The sequence below is a fragment of the Pelodiscus sinensis genome, chromosome Z (assembly GCF_052426305.1).
Source record: "Pelodiscus sinensis isolate ZL-2025 chromosome Z, ASM5242630v1, whole genome shotgun sequence".
Classification (NCBI taxonomy): domain Eukaryota; kingdom Metazoa; phylum Chordata; order Testudines; family Trionychidae; genus Pelodiscus; species Pelodiscus sinensis.
The window spans coordinates 8,524,728-8,546,231 of record NC_143085.1 but is presented as its reverse complement, the minus strand read 5'-3'; the positions used below and the strand labels follow the sequence as shown (position 1 = coordinate 8,546,231).

At 47.8% G+C, this 21,504-nt stretch overlaps 1 protein-coding gene across 1 annotated transcript in view; it reads right to left on the bottom strand.

The window, feature by feature from the left end:
- Positions 1 to 19,712, bottom strand: part of KSR2 (kinase suppressor of ras 2) — a 78,572-nt gene extending 58,860 nt beyond the window's left edge. Inside the window, exon 1 of the mRNA XM_089775313.1 lies at positions 19,533 to 19,712. Coding sequence (XP_089631439.1) covers positions 19,533 to 19,712 — 180 coding nt within the window. The remainder of the gene's footprint in view (positions 1 to 19,532) is intronic.
- Between the last annotated feature and the right edge of the window lie 1,792 nt (positions 19,713 to 21,504).

Genomic DNA, 21,504 nt, shown 5'->3' with positions numbered 1-21,504 from the left:
TGGTTTCCCTGTCTGTTAATTGTTGCCTACCCTCCCTCCCCAGAGCTAATGTTGGAATTTCATTACTATTTGTAAATTGCTTTAAGATGCTTGGTAGAGAAGTTCCCTACAAGTGCAAAGCAATATGATTCAGTGTTAAGGAGAGGTGCCGGTGCATGGGCAAAATGTTTATCAGTTACACAAGTTGACAGACAGCTGCCAGAGGTTTGCCTGGGAAGTGTCACTTTCATTATTAGGCCTTCTTGCCTCATCAGCATTTGTTAATAGGCAGCAGCTGGTCTCCCAGCTGCAGAAAAAAAAAATTATGCATAGCAAAAATGCTCTGGCCGACACGCCAAAGGTACAGAAACTAAGAATAATTCTACCAAGATACATGCTGAGCTGAAAGGTGAGACCACTGCTTTCACGGATCTAGCAGATCAGCGCATATTGGCCCCTTAATGATAATGAAAACAAGAAGCATCACATGGCAACCTCCATTGCCATCAAGTTTTAAAAGGCTGTCTGGAGAAGCTGCCAGGAATCCCCAGTACTCAGAGCCCTGGATGCATCCTTCACCTTGGGGGTGTTAGTCTATGTAGACAGCTGGGGACAGGGGGGCAGTTCTGCTCAGCTCTCAGCTGAATTTCTTACCCAACCCAAAAGCAGCAGGGAGCACACAGCCTCTTCCTGCACTGGCATGGAGAAGAGAAGAGTTCCCCCTCCTCTCCCAGGCCTGACTGATGTGGCGATTGCTCCCCTTCCTTCAGCAAGCTACTTCGCCCACTGTTTGCAGGCAACACAACTGGAAAGGTTAAGGGGATTTCCATCCTCACCTCCCCGCCCTCACTGAGAATTCCCCTTTGCAGAGAGCAGGCTCGGGGCTCAGGTCTCCCTCCTGGCACTTAGATCTGCCCCAGGGCCATGGCGAGGTTGTTCCAGGGCAGTTTCCACACACCTGCCCTGCGGTGCTGCGAAGTGGGCTCAACAGCGGCACGTTACACCGTCAGCAAAAGGCTGCGCCTTGTTCTGGGACCAGCTTCTGCGAACGCCCTGTGCAGCGCACAGCCAGTCAGCAAGCTAGATTGGTGATAAAGCCAGTCTCCAAGGAGAGGGACAACAGCTGCACCTCTCTCAGAGCACCCTCTGCCAGCTAATCTATGGAGCTGGACTGACGTCAACCGCATTGGAAACAGCTTCCCTACCCTGACCTGCTTGGAGATTAAGATCAGGGGGCTGAATCAAACAAAATGAGCACGGAAAAATTTGCAAATAAACCACCTGTATGAGCACCGAGCTTAAGTAAATTAACCTCGCATTGGATTAGTCAGACCATGCAAATGCAGTGGAAATGTAATCCACCTTTGATAGCTCTCCAGCAATGTCTGGAGGTGGCCGTGGTTGCCACATGCTGCATTTAAAATTTTAATGAATGCATATTTTTTTCTGTTAGGCTATACACCAACTATAGTGATAAATGATCCCCCTACAATGCCCCCGTCCGAGCTGCCAGCCTCTTGAAAGGACAACAGAACAGCCAGGCTGTTCGCTCACTTGTCCAGAACAAAGAGGAGCCAGTGATGTTACCAGGCAAACATCTGGAATATCCAGGCTAGGTCACAGTGTAAAGATGAGTCCCAGAACAAGGTAGACACATGCATATGACAAATAAGACACAGTAGACGACAGAGAGGCTCTCTATTTGCAGTGGGAACCCTTCCTCTGCCAGTTTTTAAATGGGAACCTTCATTGCAGGCACTGCAAAAAATTAGTCTTGGTGCATAACATTTTTAGTGTGGATATAGGCTTGCCTGCTTGATTAGCATTGTGGAAACAAGGGTCAGCGTGGCCTCATGTTGCTAAGTGTAGTGATCACTCTGTGACGCTCAGGGGGGACTTCAATACATGGCATAAAGCTCCTCCTGTTACTAGCACTGACAACACTCAGGGCCTGGCTCTCCACTGCCTTACACCTGCACAGAACGCTTGCAGCAGTACAAAACGAGAGTAGTGCAAGCATCACACGTTTATTAGCCCAACCTGGTAGCATTTCACACCTGTTTTGCAGAGGTTCAAATGATGGAACAAGATACAAGGCAATGGAGAACAAAAGCCCTTTTCCAGAGATAATACATCCCCCATCCGACTAGAACCACGTATGTTTATGCAAGCTCTCCATTCCCACTTAGAATCGTGCCGGAGCAGCGTCAGGCCAGGTTATTTCCCTTTTAAAATGATGCTGGTAAATGTGATGTATGGCAAAAGCTCTCAAAATCTCCAGACCTCTATCTCCCTTTCAGGAGTCTGATTATCATTGCGTACCCCCAGTGTTCACCTCACTTAAAAACTGCTTACAAAATCTGGCATGCAAATACAGACGTGTCAGACTCTTCCTGAGAAATGGCTGACTTTCTCATTTTACCATGCCATTATAAACTAAATCAATTGGAATGTAAACATTGTACTTCCATGTCAGGGGATAGTGTATCAAGTGTAAAGAAGTCGTGGTATGACATTTTAGTTTGTACTGAGCTCCCTAAGGGCTTTTTATATAACCTGTGGTAAACTAGACAAATATCTACATAAGTTGGTGTATTCCCTCTGTGTACCTCAGAGGTTAGGAACCACTAGTGTATGGGAAACAGAGGGGTTGTGAAAGCAGTGGCTAAACAGGCTTTCTATGGGTCTACTTCAGTTTATCTCAAGGGTCTTGTCTCTCAGTTATAGGGCTTTTCCATTCTGTCCCTGCTCATAATCTTACTGTTAATGGGGAAAGAGCCTTCCCTCCTGCAGGTCCTGCCCCTAAAAAAGGCCTCCTGTTTGTCTCCACTCATACTCTTCCTACCCTACATCTCTTGTCTTTGCCCTCCCTCCACTGTGATGCAGATAATACTGATGCAGAACCACTTTGCACAGAAGCTGGGCCTGTAATACAATCACACAGCACAGAACAGCACTTTGCTAGCCTCCCACACACAGCCCTTCTAGACACTGTGGGAGTTCCTTGTAGTCTGTGAATATCGTATGCCCCCCCTCGGTTTACCTACTTGATATTATCCTGCCAGGCTGCAAAGAGTTAAATCAAAGGAGGCTGGTGGAGGAAACAAACAGGAAAGGAAACAATGGCCAGGGGAAGACACCATGGGAGAGCAGGCTAAAGGGTTCTTGAGGGAACAATGGGATAACTATTAACCGGGGAATATCTGGCTCCACATACACTAACAAGGCTTATTCCTCCCAGGCCTGACCCCTTGGATCAAGGTGGACACTGAACTATTTCGGGACCCAGCCTAAAGAGAAGGAATAGGGCACCAGTGGCTGGTCATGCTGCTGTGGTGTTGTCTTTCTCCCCCACACTCTGGGGGTCTGGGGTAGGTGGACCTTACCCAAAACTTTCAAGGAATGAATGAAGTTTAGGGCCGATCCACATGTCCAGGCTTTCTGTTGTTTTTTCTCTTTCCTCTGCAAGCATCACTCCTTTGAGTGAATAAATCATGCTTTGTTTTGAAGAAGCAGTTTCAAGTCCCTTTAATCAGCTAGTGGTCCAAGCTCCACAAAGGAAAAGGGCTTCCAGGTGCTGAACACAGATGGGCATGTAACAAGCTAGGAAATGGGAGTTGCTTGCAGCCCACAGACCAAGTGTCAGAAGGGTTGGACTGCAAGTGATTCCGCCCTTGGGAGAGGTGAAGGAAGCCAAGGCAGTCACCTGAAAGGTGCATTCAGGAGCGGCGTCTAAGGAACAGCTCACTCTACAAGGGGTAAGTGAGTGTGGCAATGCTGGACAGACACTCCTGCTGGCAGGGCCTGTCTTTTGTTCTGTGCTATGGAGAGCGTAGCACTACCACCACAGAAATACATACTAATGCTGGCAGGAATTCATATACGGGGCGATGTGCAATCCAGGCATGATTAAAATCCTGCTTCATACAAGCCTCCTGAGGTGCAGCGTGTGGACAGCAAGAGGGGGCAAGAGACGGACAAGTCACAAAAAGGGCAGGGTCAGGAACTAAACTATGTTAAAACAGGATGAACCCAGTCAGCTGCTCCAGCCTCTGGCTTTCTTCCCAGCACCAGCCTTGGAATGTGGGCAGGGTCTCAGGGTATGTCTACACTACAGCACTAATTCGAACTAACTTAGCTTCAAACTAAGCTAATTCGAATGAGTGCATCTAGACCTAAAAACTAGTTCGACTTAGCGTTTTGCTAATTCGAACTAGCATGTCCACATTGAGTGGACCCTGAACCGAAGTTAAGGCTGGCCGGACCCAGGACTTAGAGTGTGGGGCTGCTGCCTCGGGCTAGCCGAGGGCTGTGCTTAAAGGGACCCGATCCCCACCCCGGACAGACAGTTCTCAGGGTTCCCCGCTTGCTGGTCTACCTCCCTGAGGGACAGCAAAGCAGTCCTGTCTTGGAGTGCCCTGAGTGCCCTCACTCGGCACATCACAGCACTCGGCCATCAGCCCGGCTGCACTTGCTGCAGGCTGCCATCCAGGTGGGTCAATCGGGGGGCTGTCAGGATCCAGGAGACCCTGCAGGAGAGCTTCCACCCCGAGGAGCCCGCAGAGCCACCCCAGTCCTCCCCATCGGGGGCTAGTACCCCATTCCTCCCTCACCTCCTTCCACTTACCCCTCCCCAGCCCCCCTTCCTGATGTAAAAAATAAAGGACACGTGTTCAAAAATAGAAACTCTCTTTATTGAACAAAACTGGGGGTGGAGGGGATTAACCTCTGGGGAGACTGGGGAAAGGAGGTGGGAGAGGGAAAGAGAGAGGGTGGGAGAGGAGAGGGGGAAACCTGGGAGGATGGAGCTGGAAGGGGTAGCCAGGGGAAGAAGGAGGAGGGGAAGTATCAAACTATGGTACGCCATATCTTCAGTACTGTGTACAGATGTGGTCTCCTCACCTCAAAAAAGATGTTTTGGCCTTGGAAAGAGTTCAGAAAAGGGCAACTACAAAGATTAGGGATTTGGAACAGGTCCCATATGAAGAGAGGCTAAGGAGACTGGGACTTTTCAGCTTAGAAAAGAGGAGACTGAGGGAGGATATGATAGAGGTCTATAAAAGCACGAGTGGTGTGGAGAGGATGCATAAAGAAAAGTTCTTCATTAGTTCCCATAATAGAAGGACTAGAGGACACCAAATGAAAGGAATGGGTAGCAGGCTTCAAACTAATAACAGAAAGTTCTTCACAAAGCAAATAGTCAACCTGTGGAACTCCTTGCTGCAGGAGACTGTGAAGGCTAGAACTAGAACAGAGTTTAAAGAGAAGTTAGATAAAGTCATGGAGGTTAGGTCCATAAAAGGCTATTAGCCAGGGGGTAGAAATGGTGTCCCTGGCCTCTGTTTGTGGAAGGCTGGAGATGGATGGCATGAGACAAATGGCTTGGTCATTGTCTTCGGTCCATCCCCTCCGGGGTAGCTGGTGTTGGCCGCTGTCGGCAGACAGGCTACTGGGCTAGATGGACCTTTGGTCTGACCCAGTACGGCCGTTCTTATGTTCTTATGTTCTAAGCTTAGGGCTCAGGGCTCAGGGTCGGGGGTCTCACTGGACCAACTTGATTTTCATGCAGACCTGCTCCTGGGTTCACATGTGGCCTTTGGTGGCCAGGCTGGCAGCTATCCTGCTCTAGACGACCTGTGCCTAGTGCGGAGATTGTGGATGTTGGAGGCCTCCCCTCCAAACCTGGATGAGGTCCACGATCTCCACACTAGACCAGGCGGGTGCCCGCCTCTTATGGCCCCGGGCAGGCTCCTGGGAGCTGCCAGCCTGGTCCCGGGAAGATGCGGAGGGCTGGGGGGCAGCGGGTGGCTGGCTCATGTCATGCCAGTGCAGGGTCTGCTGGCTGGGTGCTGGCAGGCTTGCACCTGGCACGGGCACCGTACGTGGCTCTTTAAGGGCTCTGGGGCTGGGAGGGGGGCAGAAGAGTTTCCCTGGTTGTGCCCAGAGTGACCACCAAGGTAAGTTCAAACTAGCGGTTTGCATGTGTAGCGCCTATGAAAGTTAATTCGAACTAACAGCTGTTAGTTCGAATTAACTTTATAGTGTAGACATTCCCCCTGGCAGTGGGGAGGGAGGTAATAATTTTTGGTGGGGGGCCACTCCAAGATTTTGGTAAGTGGCCAAGGACCGCACTTTTCTATGGTGGGGCTGTAGGGGCTGTGATGGAGGTTGGGTGCAGAAGGAAGCTTGGGACAGAGGACTGGGGTGCGGGAGAGAGTGTGGGGTCTGAGAGGGAGCTCAGGTGAAGGAGGGGATAGTGACCTGAGATAGGGCATTGGGTTCAGGGTCGGGGAGGCAGTATGGGGACAGGAGAGGATTCTGGCCTAGGGAAGAGGTATAGAAGGGGGTGCAGAGTCTAGGAAGGAGCTGTGACCTGAGGTGGGGGGGAGCAGGGTTCAGAGGGTTTGGGGGTGACCTGGAGCAGGGGATTGGGGTACAGGAGGGCATGCAAGGTCAGGAGGGAGTACAGGTGCAGGAGTGGATTCTGGCTGGGGTGGAGGGTGCAGGAAGGGATGCAGGGTCTGGAAGGAGTTGTTACCTGAGACAAGGGGAGGAAGGGCTGCAGAGGGTTTGGGTCGTGACCCAGAACTGGCCAATGGGAGCTGAGAGATTGGGCAGGGGCAGGCATAAAGCCTCCCATTCCTCCCCAGCGCAGAGTGCAGAGAGGCTCTTAGAGCAGCCAGCTGCTTTGAGCAGCATGGGGCTGCTCCCTGCCTGTGGGTCCCGCTGGGTCGGGCGATGAGCCAGATTAAAAGGCTTGGCGGGCTGGATTCAGCCCACAGGCTGGACTATACAGGAGGGCCTGTGCAGCACTGGAGGGGCTGCATTTTAGCTGTGATGTACAACTAAGATCCTGATTAGAGTTGTCACCTCTGAGGTGCAAAAGAAGGATGCTCCTGAGTCCTTAGACCTGGACGATGTGTATTGAGCACCCTTCAATTTCCTGGGACAACTACCTCAAAAAAGAGATGATCCTCGGAAAACATGGACAGGTGGCAACCCTACTGTGGTCCTAAAAGATGTCAGGGAATTTTTCACAAGAGTAGTGTGGCAAAACCTGAAGTCCAGGCCAAGTTTCAGCTTGGATACAGACAACCTGACTTTTAATCCTCTCCCCCTGCCCCCTGTAATTTCAAATGGATACATTCTTCTTCCTCACTTCCTGTCCTAAACTGTTGTATTTCTGTTCAATAGCCACCACATTCCACCCCAGAAGTGGCTGCATTTTAGTGGTGAATAAAGGGATTCCTGCAGAGTTTGAAAAATATTGTAGGATCCCAGAGGATGACGGGCCCTATAGAAATATAAGGTGTCACCATTGTTGCTAATTTACATATGAAAAGTGAGCATGCAGCTGTCTCTCACTACAGAGCTACATGCACAAAACAAGTGTGTCATTACAATACGTGAATACTCCGTTCAGTTGTCATGTATTTAATTGAGCTAACGGTTCACTGCATTTCTGAAATACACATATAGAGCCATATGCAAAAACCAGAGAGGACTCAGTCCTTGGTGCACTGCAAAACCAACTCCTGGGCGTGCAGAGCGAAGTGTAGCTGCCTTTGAAAGGCACGTACCAATACCACCCACGTATCTGAGGGCTGGATGAAGCCTGTAGTCTTATTTTAGAAGCATTCTGCAGAATCTTGCAGTAAATCAGACATAAGGCAAAGTTATTTAAGCCTTGCCTTGCCACAGTCTGTTCTTCAGGAGTGAGAGAATACCTGTGTTTGCTCCCCAATTTCAGGATCCCTGCTGGAGAATCCTTTTATCCTAAGGATACCTTAAAGAGGAACTTTTGGCTTGGGGAATGCATCAAATGGCATGTATATTCAAAACATGGATACTCCAAGCCCCTACAAGAACTTTTCTACCACCACCACTGCATTCTACCAGCATTCTACCATCCCCACTGCAAACAATTCACACCACAGATGAAACAGAATCCTGGGATGCAGCAGGGACTGTTTTTTCGTGTGTTTGTACTGCATCTAGCACAGTGGTCTATGACTAGAGCAAACATGGGTCTATGGTCATACATAGTGAGATCATGCATGGGAATACAGGGTCTGCCACAGCTGATCAACCCTCTAATTCATTCACTCCAGAATCCTTCCTCCAGAAATCTCTACTGCAGCAGAAGAATGCAAAGCTTTCCCCCCATAATGCATTTGGACACTAACCAACGTGCACTTTGCATATGGCAACTCCTTGCAAAGTGTGGAGAACTAGATTTCCAAAAGGCTTTAGGCTGCTGGTTTCACTGGGAGTGGATCTTTGAGGATCTGAGTCTGTGCACCCAAAACTTAGACTAAGGCCACTGGGAGCAAAACATACACGGCGTCTAACAGAATCCACTCCTAACACACACCTGTATTTGGGATTCTTATTCTGTCTATACAGACCGAGCACGGTGTGTATTCTTTTCCTAGGAGCACATTATTTGTGTGTGTTTTCCCATTGCATTACCATGTGTACAGTTGGGGAGGGTGTCTTCACAGACAGCAAATATACACAACAGCTGGGCACGTCTGTGGGCCAGGTTATGTTTCCAGTGGAAAACCAAACACCAATTCTATAATTAAATCAAAGGAAAAAGATATAAACATATCAGATTTGCTGCAGATTTACAATCTGTGACAAGCACTTGAAAATGACACCATCACAGATTATCTTTTGGGGATTTAGCGTGATTTGTCAACATATCCCCTTTCCCTCCTCCCCATATATATTTTTTTACTCTCTGTTTATAGTAGCCACTTGGTAGCTTAAGAATATAATCTCTTTTCTATTCATTTTATTCTCTTTCCTGCTTCCAACACACCTGCTTCCAACCCCATTACCTCATCAGCACATTTGTTTATTAGTGTAGGGTTTGCTCCTGAGTGCAAAGATGCTGGCATGAATTGATCCAGGTGTTTATACTTTAAGAAAACTTATTGAGAGGCAGTCTGGTTAAAGACATTTCTCTAAAATATACAAAGTCAGAGAAACTAGGCAGTTTAATGGACCTTGGGAAAAGCAGGCTGAATTCTGACCTTACTCACACAGCTTGTGTCTCGAGTCCTGGGCTATTTGGTATTTTATTTGACATCCCAGCTCCTGGAATTATGTGACTATATAAGTCTCTCAACTTTCATGCTAAAAACGAGATTTCTAACCCTCACGATGGCAGAGAAAAACTTAAAAACATGCTCCAACTGCATTTAAACCAGAAAGCAAGTAAAATGAAAGCCACTTTTTTTTTTAATGTCATGATTTTGGAAGGGGTGACTCATGCTTCTTGAAAGCTTATGGCTGGCCATAGTGAACTCAGGACTAACTCCACTGAAGTGAGTCAGATGAAAATACGAGACTTGTGTGTTGGATACCACTTCAAACCCTATTTGAGTCCATAACAAGTGAACTATTTCTGTCCAATGCTCGGTGGGCAAGAGTCGATAGGATAAAACCATAGATTACTGCTATTTTGTATCCATCACCAGTGAGGCAGTAGGCACTTTAAGACAGAGGGAGATTTAATCCTTGCCCCCAAGAGTTTAGAAACAGAGATGTGGTCTATACAGAAAACTTGTACTGCTTTATGTCCACTGGTACAGTTAAAGCGATAAAACTCTCTTGTGTAGAGGCTATATAACTGTGCTTAAACTGGTACCGCATCTCCCCTGAGGGAAAAGGAATAAGCTACACTGGTGTAAGACACTCTCACACCTGTATAACAGTCTCTATTCTACTCTAACAAATGTACTGTTATAACTATAGCAGTTTAAAAAAATTGCACGCCCTAACTCAAATCATTATGTATAGCACAAGCACTGGGTAGGGACCAAGCCACGCAAATTTAACTAGGACCACCACTATAGGCTGCAATTGACGTCACTGACATGGGCCACGGAGCCTGATCTTCCTGTTCTTCCCAGGCAGAGCAGTGTTAAAGCACACTGGCCAGGCAGTGTTGAAGCACACGGGTGGGAGGGCAGCATTGCAACTTAAACAAAGGGCTTCAACTACCAGGGTGGCCGCCTTCCACCAATACGAAACACATACATGCACGTGTGCATGCACACACGCACACACACACACCCCTAAGTACACCTAAAGTCCACAGCTGGGACAAAGAACCCTTTGCATTTTACACAATGCTATGAAACACCGTAACGTGCAGTGAGGTTCCCAAAGGGCTTTCTCGGCCATAATGGCCCGCTTAGTTTAAATCCTGGAAAACAACGTGTTTCTATGAGCACAGTGGAAGGCTAGAGAGCTGTTGAAGGCTAGAGGCACCACAGTCATTGTCCTGTCCATGTATTATTATAAATTATGACAACACATTGCTGGGAAATACAAGCTTAGGCCTCATAAATAAGGCTGGCTGGGAAATGCAGTACGGACTGGAGCTATGCATAGTGGAGGCAGGTGCTCGGCACCTGTTGTCTATACAGCTTTGCCAGTGCCCCCCAACCAAAACTGGCCAGGAATATCACTGCTGCATCTCTAGTGCCAATCTCTCCTTTGCAGAGCTCTCCAATGCTACTGTGACAAAAGTAAAGCTACCTGGGACTTCACTGTTCTTTCTACTTAGCTCAGTACGGGCCACTCAGAACTTCACATTAACAGCGACAATTCTCGTGGTCCAAAACCACAGACCTCAAGCCCCATGAACGAGAGAAGGCTCTTCAATGGTTAGCAGTACTAATGGAGGCTCTGAAACATAGTGCATCAGCTTTGAGTCGCTCTCACAGATAGCAGTGGAGCACACTAGCCAGCTCCTTACACCAGTGGTTCTCAAACATTTATTCTGGTGACCTCTTTCACACAGCAAGCCTCCAAGTGTGACTGCCCCCTTATACAGCAAAAACAGTATATTTATATTTAACACCATTATAAATGCTGGAGTCAAAGTAAGGTTTGAGAGTGGAGGCTGATACCTCATGAATAACCTTGTGACTGTGTTGGGGTCACAACGCCTTGTTTGAGAACCCCTTGCCTTACAATATCCAAAGGTGACAAATGGTCACTGAGGGCTAAGCTGAGGGGACACATTTATACCAGAAGCGAATTCAACTCCCAACATTTTTAATCCAGATGTCAAACATTCCAAAACATGAGGAAGTTTTTGGATCCAGTGTTCTGGTCTGCTCTATTACTAAGGAATAAGCCATCTGCAAAATGTGGCTCTAAACATACCAGTTTGGAGCTAAGGTTTTGATACTAGCTGGTATTTCACTTATGGCCTATCGAACCCAGACGTCCTGAAGTGAAAAAAAAAATCTACTAACTGCCCAGTTAACCTCCAAAAATAAGGAGTGACAGCGGCATTGGTTAAAGGACAGCTTCTAATAATGAGGTCTGAGAGCACTTCAAAGAAAAGGTTGCAAGAATTCCCTTGAGTGGAAAGTGTTCGACAACCACAGTACAGAGGTTGCTAGCAACTCCCTCTACAATTACACCATGTGAAACAAGAATCACATGCACTATATAAAGATGGTAAAACATAATTTAAAAAAAGAATTAAATTGAGATAGTTATTGTAATCCTCACCAAATCAGGATTAGTTGATCAGGATTGGGTGCAAAATACAAGACCTGATTCATCCCTTGGTTACTCCAGGTTCACACTGGTGTCACTCCCCTGAACTCAATGGAATGAAGTTACAGAGGTGTAAATCTAACCCCATCTCTCCTGTAATCTCTTCTGCACAATTTACACAAACTTAGGGAGGATCAAAGTGATGGACTGTGGTTGTTATTATCCGTATAGTAGTACTGAGAGGCCCTGATGAAGATCAAAGCCCCATTGTGCTAGGTGCATGCACAGAGTAAGAGGCAGCCCCCAAGAGCTTACAACCCAAATAACAAGACAGATGGGGAGGGAGGAGGAGACACAGGTCTGGAGAAGGGCTTGCCCAAAGTCCCAAAGCACGTCAGAGGCAGAATTAGACAGAGCCAATGTTGCCTGAGTTGCCCTCTGGAGTCCTCCCCACTGAAGTATACTGCCTGTGTCCACATATCGTGGGAATACATAATTCCAACAGGAGAGGACAAAAATCTGATTTGTGTAAAGTGTTTTTCCAAAAGTTAAATTTCTAAAAATTGCAATTTTAAATACTGATCTTTTCAAATGCTTGGCCACTACCACCCACCAGTACTCCCTGTGCAGTTCAGTGCATTACTCCCTGCATTGTGTGCACTCCACCAGGTGCATGCAATAAGATTCCAGCTTCCTTAGTATCATAGAGCTGGAAGAGACCTTAGGAGGCCTGATAGCTCCCAGAAATCAATGGGAACCCTTCTCCATTGACCTCAGTGTGCTCCAGAGCAGGCTGCAAGTCCAGGGCTGTTCCAAGAGCAAAGGAACTAACCAGTTCTTTTTCTGCCACATGTTGGCAATCAAGCGTTATCTGACTTGCTTCTTTGCAGACAGATGGAAAGCAACAATACACCTCCTCTTCGCTGGCACTCTGAGCCTACGTCATGTCCTTGGGATTCTGCAGTGGCAAGGCTCCAGGGCCAAGTTCTGATCTCATTTAGGCTGCTGTAAATCCAGAGTAATGCCACTGAAATCCACTGACTTTAATGGAGTCACACCAGATTGTACCTGAGACCAGAATCTGGCCCTGGGTTTGCCATTTATCACTCCCTTGCTGGAAATCTTCTTGTTTCTATAATAGAAACACCATCAGTCAGCACCTCTATGAAAAGCTGGGCAGATGCTTTTATCACACAGCTTACTCTTACCACAGCCACCTGTTGACTCAAACAGAGATCTGGGACTGAATCACAAGCTGTCCACAGTTTGGTCTCAGTGCAGCCGGGACTGGGTTTTAAATCAGACACAGGTGCTTTGTCCCTGCACACACACACCAGACACGCAACCGGGAATTCCCATTTTGCTTGACTGACACCAACAGGGAAATCCCTCTCCCTGGGTGGCTAATCCTGCACCACTTAGCGGGTCAAAATGATTCTCGTGTCAAACTCCATCCTTCAGAGGCAACCTGGTCCAGCGGAGAGGACACAAGCTCTGCCAGGGGCCCGCTGTGTGAGCTCAGGCAAGTGCCTCTGTTCCCCTCCCACCCTTCAGGGCAAAAGCTGTCTCCTGCCGGGTGTTTGCACAGCATTTGGGCACACTGGGGTCCTGATCTTGGAGCTTCCAGATGCTGTTGTAACACAGTTAATGGCCAGTCATCATCCTCAACAAAATGTGCTATGCCCAGCCACAACCTAGTGTATTTGCAATACTTGCAATGGGTAGAGCTTACTTCATCCAAGCAACTCCAAACACTTTGTAGGCAGTGAGTCCCATAACATTACTCTGAGGTATGTACTTTCAATTAGTGTTATTGTCACTATGGGGAAACTGAGGCATGGAATGGTTACATGATTTGTCCAAAATCCTGGGTGACATCTGTTCTAACCCAAGACCATTGATGGGGGTGCAGTCAGGGGCGTCCCACACCTTGCCTGGGGGCAGGCAGTGGCCCAGCTGTTCTAACCACTACATAAAACTCTCTTCTGAGGGAAAGGAAGTTGTTCAAACTGTAATAACGGGAATCCGCCCCACTCACACATGAAACCAGTTTATGTGTCAAGAAACCTAATGGCCAAGTTAAATGCTATGAGCAGAGACCTACCAAATTCACAGCTATAAAAAACACATCGTGGACCAGCAAAACTGGTCTCCCCCCATGGTCTTGTGTGTGCTCTTGCCCTATACTATGCACACTTGGAGTTTCTCAGATTGGCAAAGGATGTTGCAAGGGGCTCACAAGTTTATTGGGGGGGTGATATTGTCACTCTTATTCCTGTGTTGCCTTTAGAGGCTGGGCGGCTGGAGGGTGGTAGCTGCTGAATGAGGACCCAGCTCTACCGCTATGTTTAAGGTGAACACCAGTCAGAGAGAGCAGCTTATTAACATACCTGGTTGACACAAGGAGATAATTGTGATCCGATGACATCAGATGTGATCATGGGTGTGCTTTCATGGTTATGGCACTGCAAAGTGCACTGAGATTGTAACCTCCCTGGGACAGGGTCCATCTTTGTGTTCTGTTTGTACAGCACCCAGCACAGCAATGGGAAATTACCGGCCCAAATCACCCGGTTTAGCCCCCGATGGGCCATCAGCACTTTATTTGGAAAAAGTTCAGAAAAGGGTAACAAAAATAATGAGAGGTTTGCAATGGGTCCCATATGAAGAGAGATTAAAAAGACTTGGACTTTTCAGCTTAGAAAAGAGGAGACTAAGGGGAGATATGATAGAGCTCTATACAATCATGACTAGTACGGAAAAAGTGACTAAGGAAAAGTTATTTACTTATTCCCACAATATAAGAACTAGGGGTCACCAAATGAAATTAATAGGCAGCCGGTTTAAAACAAACAAAAAGTTTTTCTTCACTCAGCGCACAGTCAACCTGTGGAACTCCTTGCCAGAGGATGTGGTGAAGGCTAGAACTTTAACAGGGTTCAAAAAAGAGCTAGAAAGATTCATGGAGGTTAGGTCCATCAATGGCTGTTAGCCAGGATGGGTAGGTATGGTGTCCCTAGCCTCTGTTTCTCTGGAGGGGGGTGACGGGGAGGAATCACGTGAGGATTACCTGTTGTGTTCCCTCCCTCTGGGGCATCTGGCATTGGCCACGGTTGGCAGACAGGATACTGGGCTAGATGGACCTTTGGTCTGACCCAGTATGGCCGTTCTTATGTTCTTATTTACCTGTACTTCTGCCTGTACAGCAGGTCCCATTGGCTGCGTATCACAGTTCCCAGACAATGGGAGCTGTGGGAAGCGGTCCCTGGTCCTTGCCATTTCCTGCAGCTCCTGTTGGCAGGGAATGAGGATTCACGGCCAACGGGAGCTTCCAGCCGCTGTATCTGAGAGGCACAAATAAATAAAGCACCAGAGGTCTGCCAGGAGCTAACCATAGTGATCCGCATCCAGCTTATTGCTCACTCCTAGCCTAGCACCATGGGCTCCTGAACTGTGCCCGGCCTCCTAGTAACTATGGTCATATAAATCATGTTAGCCATACAGGGGCATTTTCATAGCGGCTTTTCAGAATGTTTTACGTAACACAAGTACGTCTCCTAGAGGGAACAGCAGCATGAGCTGTAGCTACTGACTGCCTGTGAAAGGCAGCACAGGTTAAAAGTGTGCAGACACCAAGCAATCACTGTGGCATGAATGGCTAGGGTAAATGTAGACCAGAAAAACCTCTCTATTTAACCTCTGATCAGATTATCAGGGGTGAAGAAAGAGGTAAAGGACCCAAAGAGGCAGTGGAAGTTGGGGTGCTAACACATCGCCCATTTGCCTCATCCCCCAGTTGCTGCATTTCACCTTAGCTGCCAGAACGTATATAGGCCAAGATCTTCAAAAGCAGCTAGTGATTCAGCGTGCCTTGATTATGGAGCATCACCCCTAAAAAGGGCTCCACATCCAGAAAGGACTGACCGTTCACACTCTGAAAAACCAGTGGTGGGCACTGGTGACACCTTTGCTAGATTGGGCTTTGTAAACTCTAAATGAGCCCAATATAGCTTCAGAAGCCTTCTGTGGGAAAGCTTTGACTGACATGTTTCTGTGAGTCACATGCCAGATAGAGCTGTCTGCTAGCTCCCACAGCAAAGAGCCACAAATTTTAAAAGTCAAAAGGAATCATTATGACCCTCTAGACCAATCTCCTGTATAACACAAGCCACAGGTATGGCCTGGGCAGAGAAGTGTGCACTCCTCCACACCAACATGCTGCGGAGCCAATTTTGAGAAATCAACCCTAAATAGCAGGGGATAGGATAGGTAATGCCCTTGGCTTCTCCCCTAAAAGCCAACTGCAGGTGCCAGTTATGACTGAATTATCTGACATGCATGCTAACAGCTTCCACTCATCCCAGCCTATGCCAGCTTTCACCAGAATCTCCTCTCGCAAAAACCGGACCATATGATTACCATGTTTCATCAGCAACTACAGGTTGAACCTCTCTAGTCCAGAACCATCCGGTCCAGAACCATCCATCGTCTAGAATGATTTTAATTAGCAGGATGTCCACTTTTCATGGATGTGGCCAAGTTTTCCATAGTCTCATGAAGTTTGTTTACAACCACCTGTCCTTGCTTTCAGTGTTCTGTGCTGTTATTTAGCTCTAATTTACCCTTAAATGTCACTGAACAACCCAGTAAGCAGTGGAAGTGTTAGTAATGCTGCTAGACAATATTGACCTCCCATAGTCCAGCAAATTCTCTGATTCGGAACTGGTCAGGTCCTGCAGGTACCAGACTAGAGAGGCCCGACCTGTAATCATGACCATAAATGTTCTTCATCTTAATTTGCTATTTAAATAGCAAAGTATAGACCAGCTCTGGGCAATAACTTGGTAAAAATACCATAGTTGGATTCCCTAGGGCAGGGTTACTCAATGCGGGACCCGCAAGCCACATGCACCACAGCCCGTTTGTTTGTGGCTCACAGTGCGGTTTGAGCTGACATGTTTTAGTAGTTAAATTTCTGGACAGTTGTGAAGATAAAACAAACAAGTAGTCAATAGAATGGTCTTCTGTTGAGTTAAATTCCTGGACTGTCATTGCTCATTAAAAGTGCTGTCATATGGATGGAAATTGAGTAAATATTTCATTTTATTAAAATCAGCAGAACAGACTTAAATGGGGCCTGTGTGTTGTTTAGTCTTGCCTTAATCTTTGTATTCATGCCCGTCCGTGTAAAAGAAGCTATTTGCATATATATGCAACCACGCTTAAGTTGTGGCCCTTGGAATGTGCTGTATCATTGTAGCCCCTGGGGCTTCCGAAGTTGACTACTCAACACATGGCCACAGCATGGTCCTAGCCCCCTGCTTCCTCACCAGACTGTCTCAGCCAGCCCTGCCCACCGGAGCAGCCGCTTGCTGCCCAGGTTCTGCTGCGCGGCTCTCCAGAGGAGGTAGGCAGGAGAATAATTTTTTTGTGCATGGCTGCGCAGGTGCACACCTTATTGGGAACTGTGATTACAACCTCCCTTTCGATGGGGTGCCCAGAGAGACGGAACCTCCCCAAGAATAGGCACTACTGGCCAGGAATGCACTGATTCAACACAACCCTATTCCAGCCTCCACTAACAAGGCTCCTAAGAAGCTCCAAAATGAAACTAAAGATGCCTCTGAAGACACTCCAAGAGACAGTGGGGATACCATCCCTCCGGGCAAATCTCCATTTCAGAGCCTGGGCTCAGGCAGGTGTAGCTTGCACTTCCAAAATAGAATTTGGACTTCAGTGTTTGCACTGGGGGCTCACATAAAGCATGCTGGGTGTCCCTCTGTAAGAGAACAAGGGTTCACCACTGCCTTCTGGTAGAGAGAGATACCATTTTCTACTATTTCCTCTTTTAGTGAAGTGAAAAATCATCACGTCCCTCCCAGACGTGTGGAACTGCCCATTGCCATGAACTTGGAGCCACTTTATGGACTTGGACAAGGGAGCTGGATGGCTTTAGGAGCTTGTTAATGGCACACAGCGCTTTTCAACTCTGCAGCATAGATTCTGTGCCCTCCAGCTACCTAAACAAACTCTATCCTGGCTGTCCGAACTGCCCAAAGAGACACAGTAATTAAAGTGGCTATTTAGGTGTTGAGGTGTCTAACTTTAGGCTTCCAGGTTAGAAAACCTGTTAGATAAAAAATGCAGTAAGTTTCTAGTACACATAGTATAAAAAAAAGCGATGAGAGGCAGTAAATCCCCAATGAGCAACAGCCACGTGACCAAGTTAAACAACTCCTTTTCGCCTCCTTTCTCCAGCAGCATTTACCCCATGTTATGACACAGTCATTTGCTTAGTTCCATGCTCCACAGCCAATTTTCAGCTGATTTGCATCTTCCACATAAAACAGATTGATGATAAAGTCCTCAGGGGTTCTTTACCTTTTGCACATTGGGATTCTTCTTCTCCCAGGTAGGCACCCCAGATTGAGAACCCCTGCCCCAGCAGACTTTGGGGATTCTCTGACATCTGTTTAAATAAAGTCTCCCTTCTGTTTAAAGGCACATCCACACATTCAAATCCTGAAACTGGCAAACATCTAATTATCTTTGAAAGAGAATCTATTTACCTGCAGATGATTGGCTAAGTGGCTAGTCCTTGTCCATTTCTAACTTCTATGGAAACTGCTCTGTGATTTTTTATTTATATTTCTTCCACCTTTTTCTTTTTAAAAACATCATTAAGCTGAGACTTCTTGTGCTAAATTTCAACATGGGGGAGGAAGGAGTTAAAACAGCAAGCTAGAAACCCACACGGAAAGGGGAGCCCCAGGCTAATGTATCTTTTTCAAACACAGTTCTTTCACTGAGGTGGAGCTGGCAGAAGCACTGTCCCCCCTCTCCACCCTACCCCTCCCGCATTACAGGCCCCAGTTTAGCTGTATTGGGGTTTCGAGTCTAAGATATATGGTGACACAACCTTCTCTATAGCAATGATGCTAGAATAAAATGCAGCAGGGTCTGTCACCAGCACATTGCCAGATGTGGAAGGCTTCAGGCCTCAGAGTCCTTTTAAAATCTCCTCACCTCTACCTTTACAAGTGGAGAGTGAGGACAAGCACCCTGGTGGCATACATGACAACTGCATGTTGTCCCACCTTATTACCATCCCAGCCCCTGGGAACTCAACCTGCCTCCTCTTAGCCCCTTTTCCTCTGCTTCCATCAGAGCTGCCATTACTACTGGCAAGCACCACCCAGTGCACATTACCCAGTCCAATTAACGCCGTGAGGTTCCGTCTTTTCCCCCTAGCCCTCCTGGTATTTAAAATGAATCTCCAGTGCGTACATGCAAGTTATTTTTAACTCCTCATGATCACTCCTTTGCAAACCTGGCCTTTACAAACTGCTACCCAAGCCCTCTCTCTAGGTCTCCTGTAATATACACAGGGCTGTTGAAAAGAAGCTGTAGATCTCCTTGTATGCATGAAGCCAAAAGATCTGTTTGATTAATGCAAGATTAGAAAGATTCACAGCTGCATCACTTGCGGGCTCCCAAGAGGGGATCCCCAGTACCTCCATTCAATGGGGCAAGATTGATTTATATTTAAGCATGCAAATTGTTCATTGCACATGAAGGGAAATTGTCCACCCAGAGATCTGTGGTTTGCAATGCAAAACTGAATGCCTGCCTCCTGACATTAAAAAAAAATCAGAGGAGTATAGGGGAAAGAGCTATTTATAGGCAGCCACATTTTATGTGCAAGAACCACCTTTTGGCCACCTGCAGCACGCGCAGGCTCATTTGAGCTCACTGCAGCTCCTTAATTTATTACACTGCACACAAGCCCCCATTGTATATAAACAAATACACTGTCGGGGAGGGGGGACCTACCTCCCTTGCAAAGGCTCACAGCAAAATAAAGGCAACTGAAAAAGTAGACCGGGTTTGCCAGATTGCAGAAACATACAAAATCATGCATATTTTCTCCCCCCCCCCCAACACACAACTATATTCGAGGGAGTGGGGGAGGGGAGAGAGCGTTTGAAATGCTCCCTCTGCATGTTTGCAAAGGTAAAACCTACCTCTAAGGTTCTGATCTCTTTTTGCGTCAGGTCGTTGGAAGTGGCACATTTGGTCCGGAGCCCCTCCAGGTTGGAGATGCTGATATCAATCATGTTCTGGACCAGCTCGCACTGCTGCAAGGCTTTCTGCAAACTCAGATGCTGCTGCTCTTCGCTTTTCGTCATGTTTTCCTCATCCATAGCTCGCTTTGCAGCCCCCTCCTCCTTCTCCTCCTCCCAGATCAAAGGGATGGTGGTATCCCACTCCCCCCCCAACCACCCCCACCCCCTGCTCCTTCCCACCCCCACCCCTCCAGTCCTCAACAATGCAACGTGAAAGGAGCCAGCATCTTTCCACCGGAGACAACAAGCCTCCCCCGATCCCCCCCCAACAAAAATAAATAGCGAGCGTGGATCTGATTGTGTCAAGCAGCCTCCATTCGAGTGTCCTCTCCCCTGTGAGTGCCTCCTCCGGAGGGGTGGGGGGAGAGCGCGCCAGTGAGATGCTGGGAGCCGGAGCACCCCAGGTAGTAGGGCTGATGCTGTGTGTGTGCACTCAGGAGCCGCTCTGTTTACACACCAGCTCCATGCAGGATTTGGGGGGGGCGTTTCTTTCTGCTCACCGAGGTTTGCCCCTTGCCTTGAGGGGCTTGCATTGTCCACCTCGTGCGGGAGGCGGTGGAGGTAGGGGGGCGGTGTGCATTAACGGCTCCTCCAAGATGCTGCCTGCATTGCCTCCTGCTCTGATGCTGCTGCTGCCTGGCGCCCGTGCAGGCTGCTGCATCCCCTTCTGCCTGGCTCCCACACCGACATCTTGCCTGTCAATCAGGGCGGCGCGCGCCGGTCCCCGGGAGAGGCGCGAGCCCGTAGTGCGCGCGAGCCGGGTTCGCTAGGCGAGGGGCGCGCGGAGATTCCCGGAGCAAGAGCGTGTGTGTGTGTGTGGGGGGGGGGTGTTTGCAGTGGGTCTGGGGCAGGGATGTAGCAGGGGCAGCCCAGAGTGGGTTTGGGGGGGAGGTGTAGCAGGGGCACCCCAGGTTAGGTGTGGGGCAGGGATGTAGCAGGGGCACCCCAGGGTGGTTGTGGGGGAGAAGTGCAGCAAGGCACCCCAAGGTAGATGTGGAGGATAGTACTTGACAGGCACAGTAGTGGCACCCAGGGTAGGTATTGGGGATGGTGCTGAAGAGGCAACCCTCATCATTAAGCTGAAGAATTTTAAGTGCCAGTCCAACATCTTGAAAAGCAAAAGATGTCAATATTTTGGGGTCATAGTCAGGTGGCACTTGACCAAGATTCCTGCCTGAATTTGGTCTGCTAATGGGATCATTAGCTTCCCTGACCTGGGCCAGGTACAGATGGGGAGTACTGATCCACTGACTGACTGCGCAATTGCCCTGTCTTTCCAAATGGGGTTTTCTTAACGACTTGAAATTTACATGTGGTCATCTTCAGACTTTGTCACATATCCTTGACAAGGTCCACTGACTTACTTCCATGGTGGGTTACTGGCTGATGATGATGCTATCAAATAGCTATAGCAGGAGTACAAGAGAATGGGGAATACTGTAGGGCCACCTTTGGCTCCCATTTTTGTCTATGGAGATCAGGATTTGGCCCATAATTAAGTGATTATTTCCAAATGGCAAAAAAAAAAAAACCCCCGACCCTCTAAGCATCATATTCATGCTTGCTGCAAATTGTCTCCCCCCCCCCCACACACACACACACAAAAACAGTTACTCCCTGTCTGCTTGGATTTCATGCGAGTTACTGTATTAGAAATGCTATTCTTGGTTGCCACATATTCAGTGCACATATGCTGAGGGGTCTCTTATGAGCCTGGCTGCGGTGTTGTATAGGACTTGTGAATAGGCTCCCTTTATTTAAAAAAAATACTAGAGTACTCCATGGTAATGGTCCCAGAAGCAGCAGTCTTACCTTTGCAAGCTCTAGTATTACATCTAGTTTAGCTTATAAACTTGCAGGGATCTTGTCT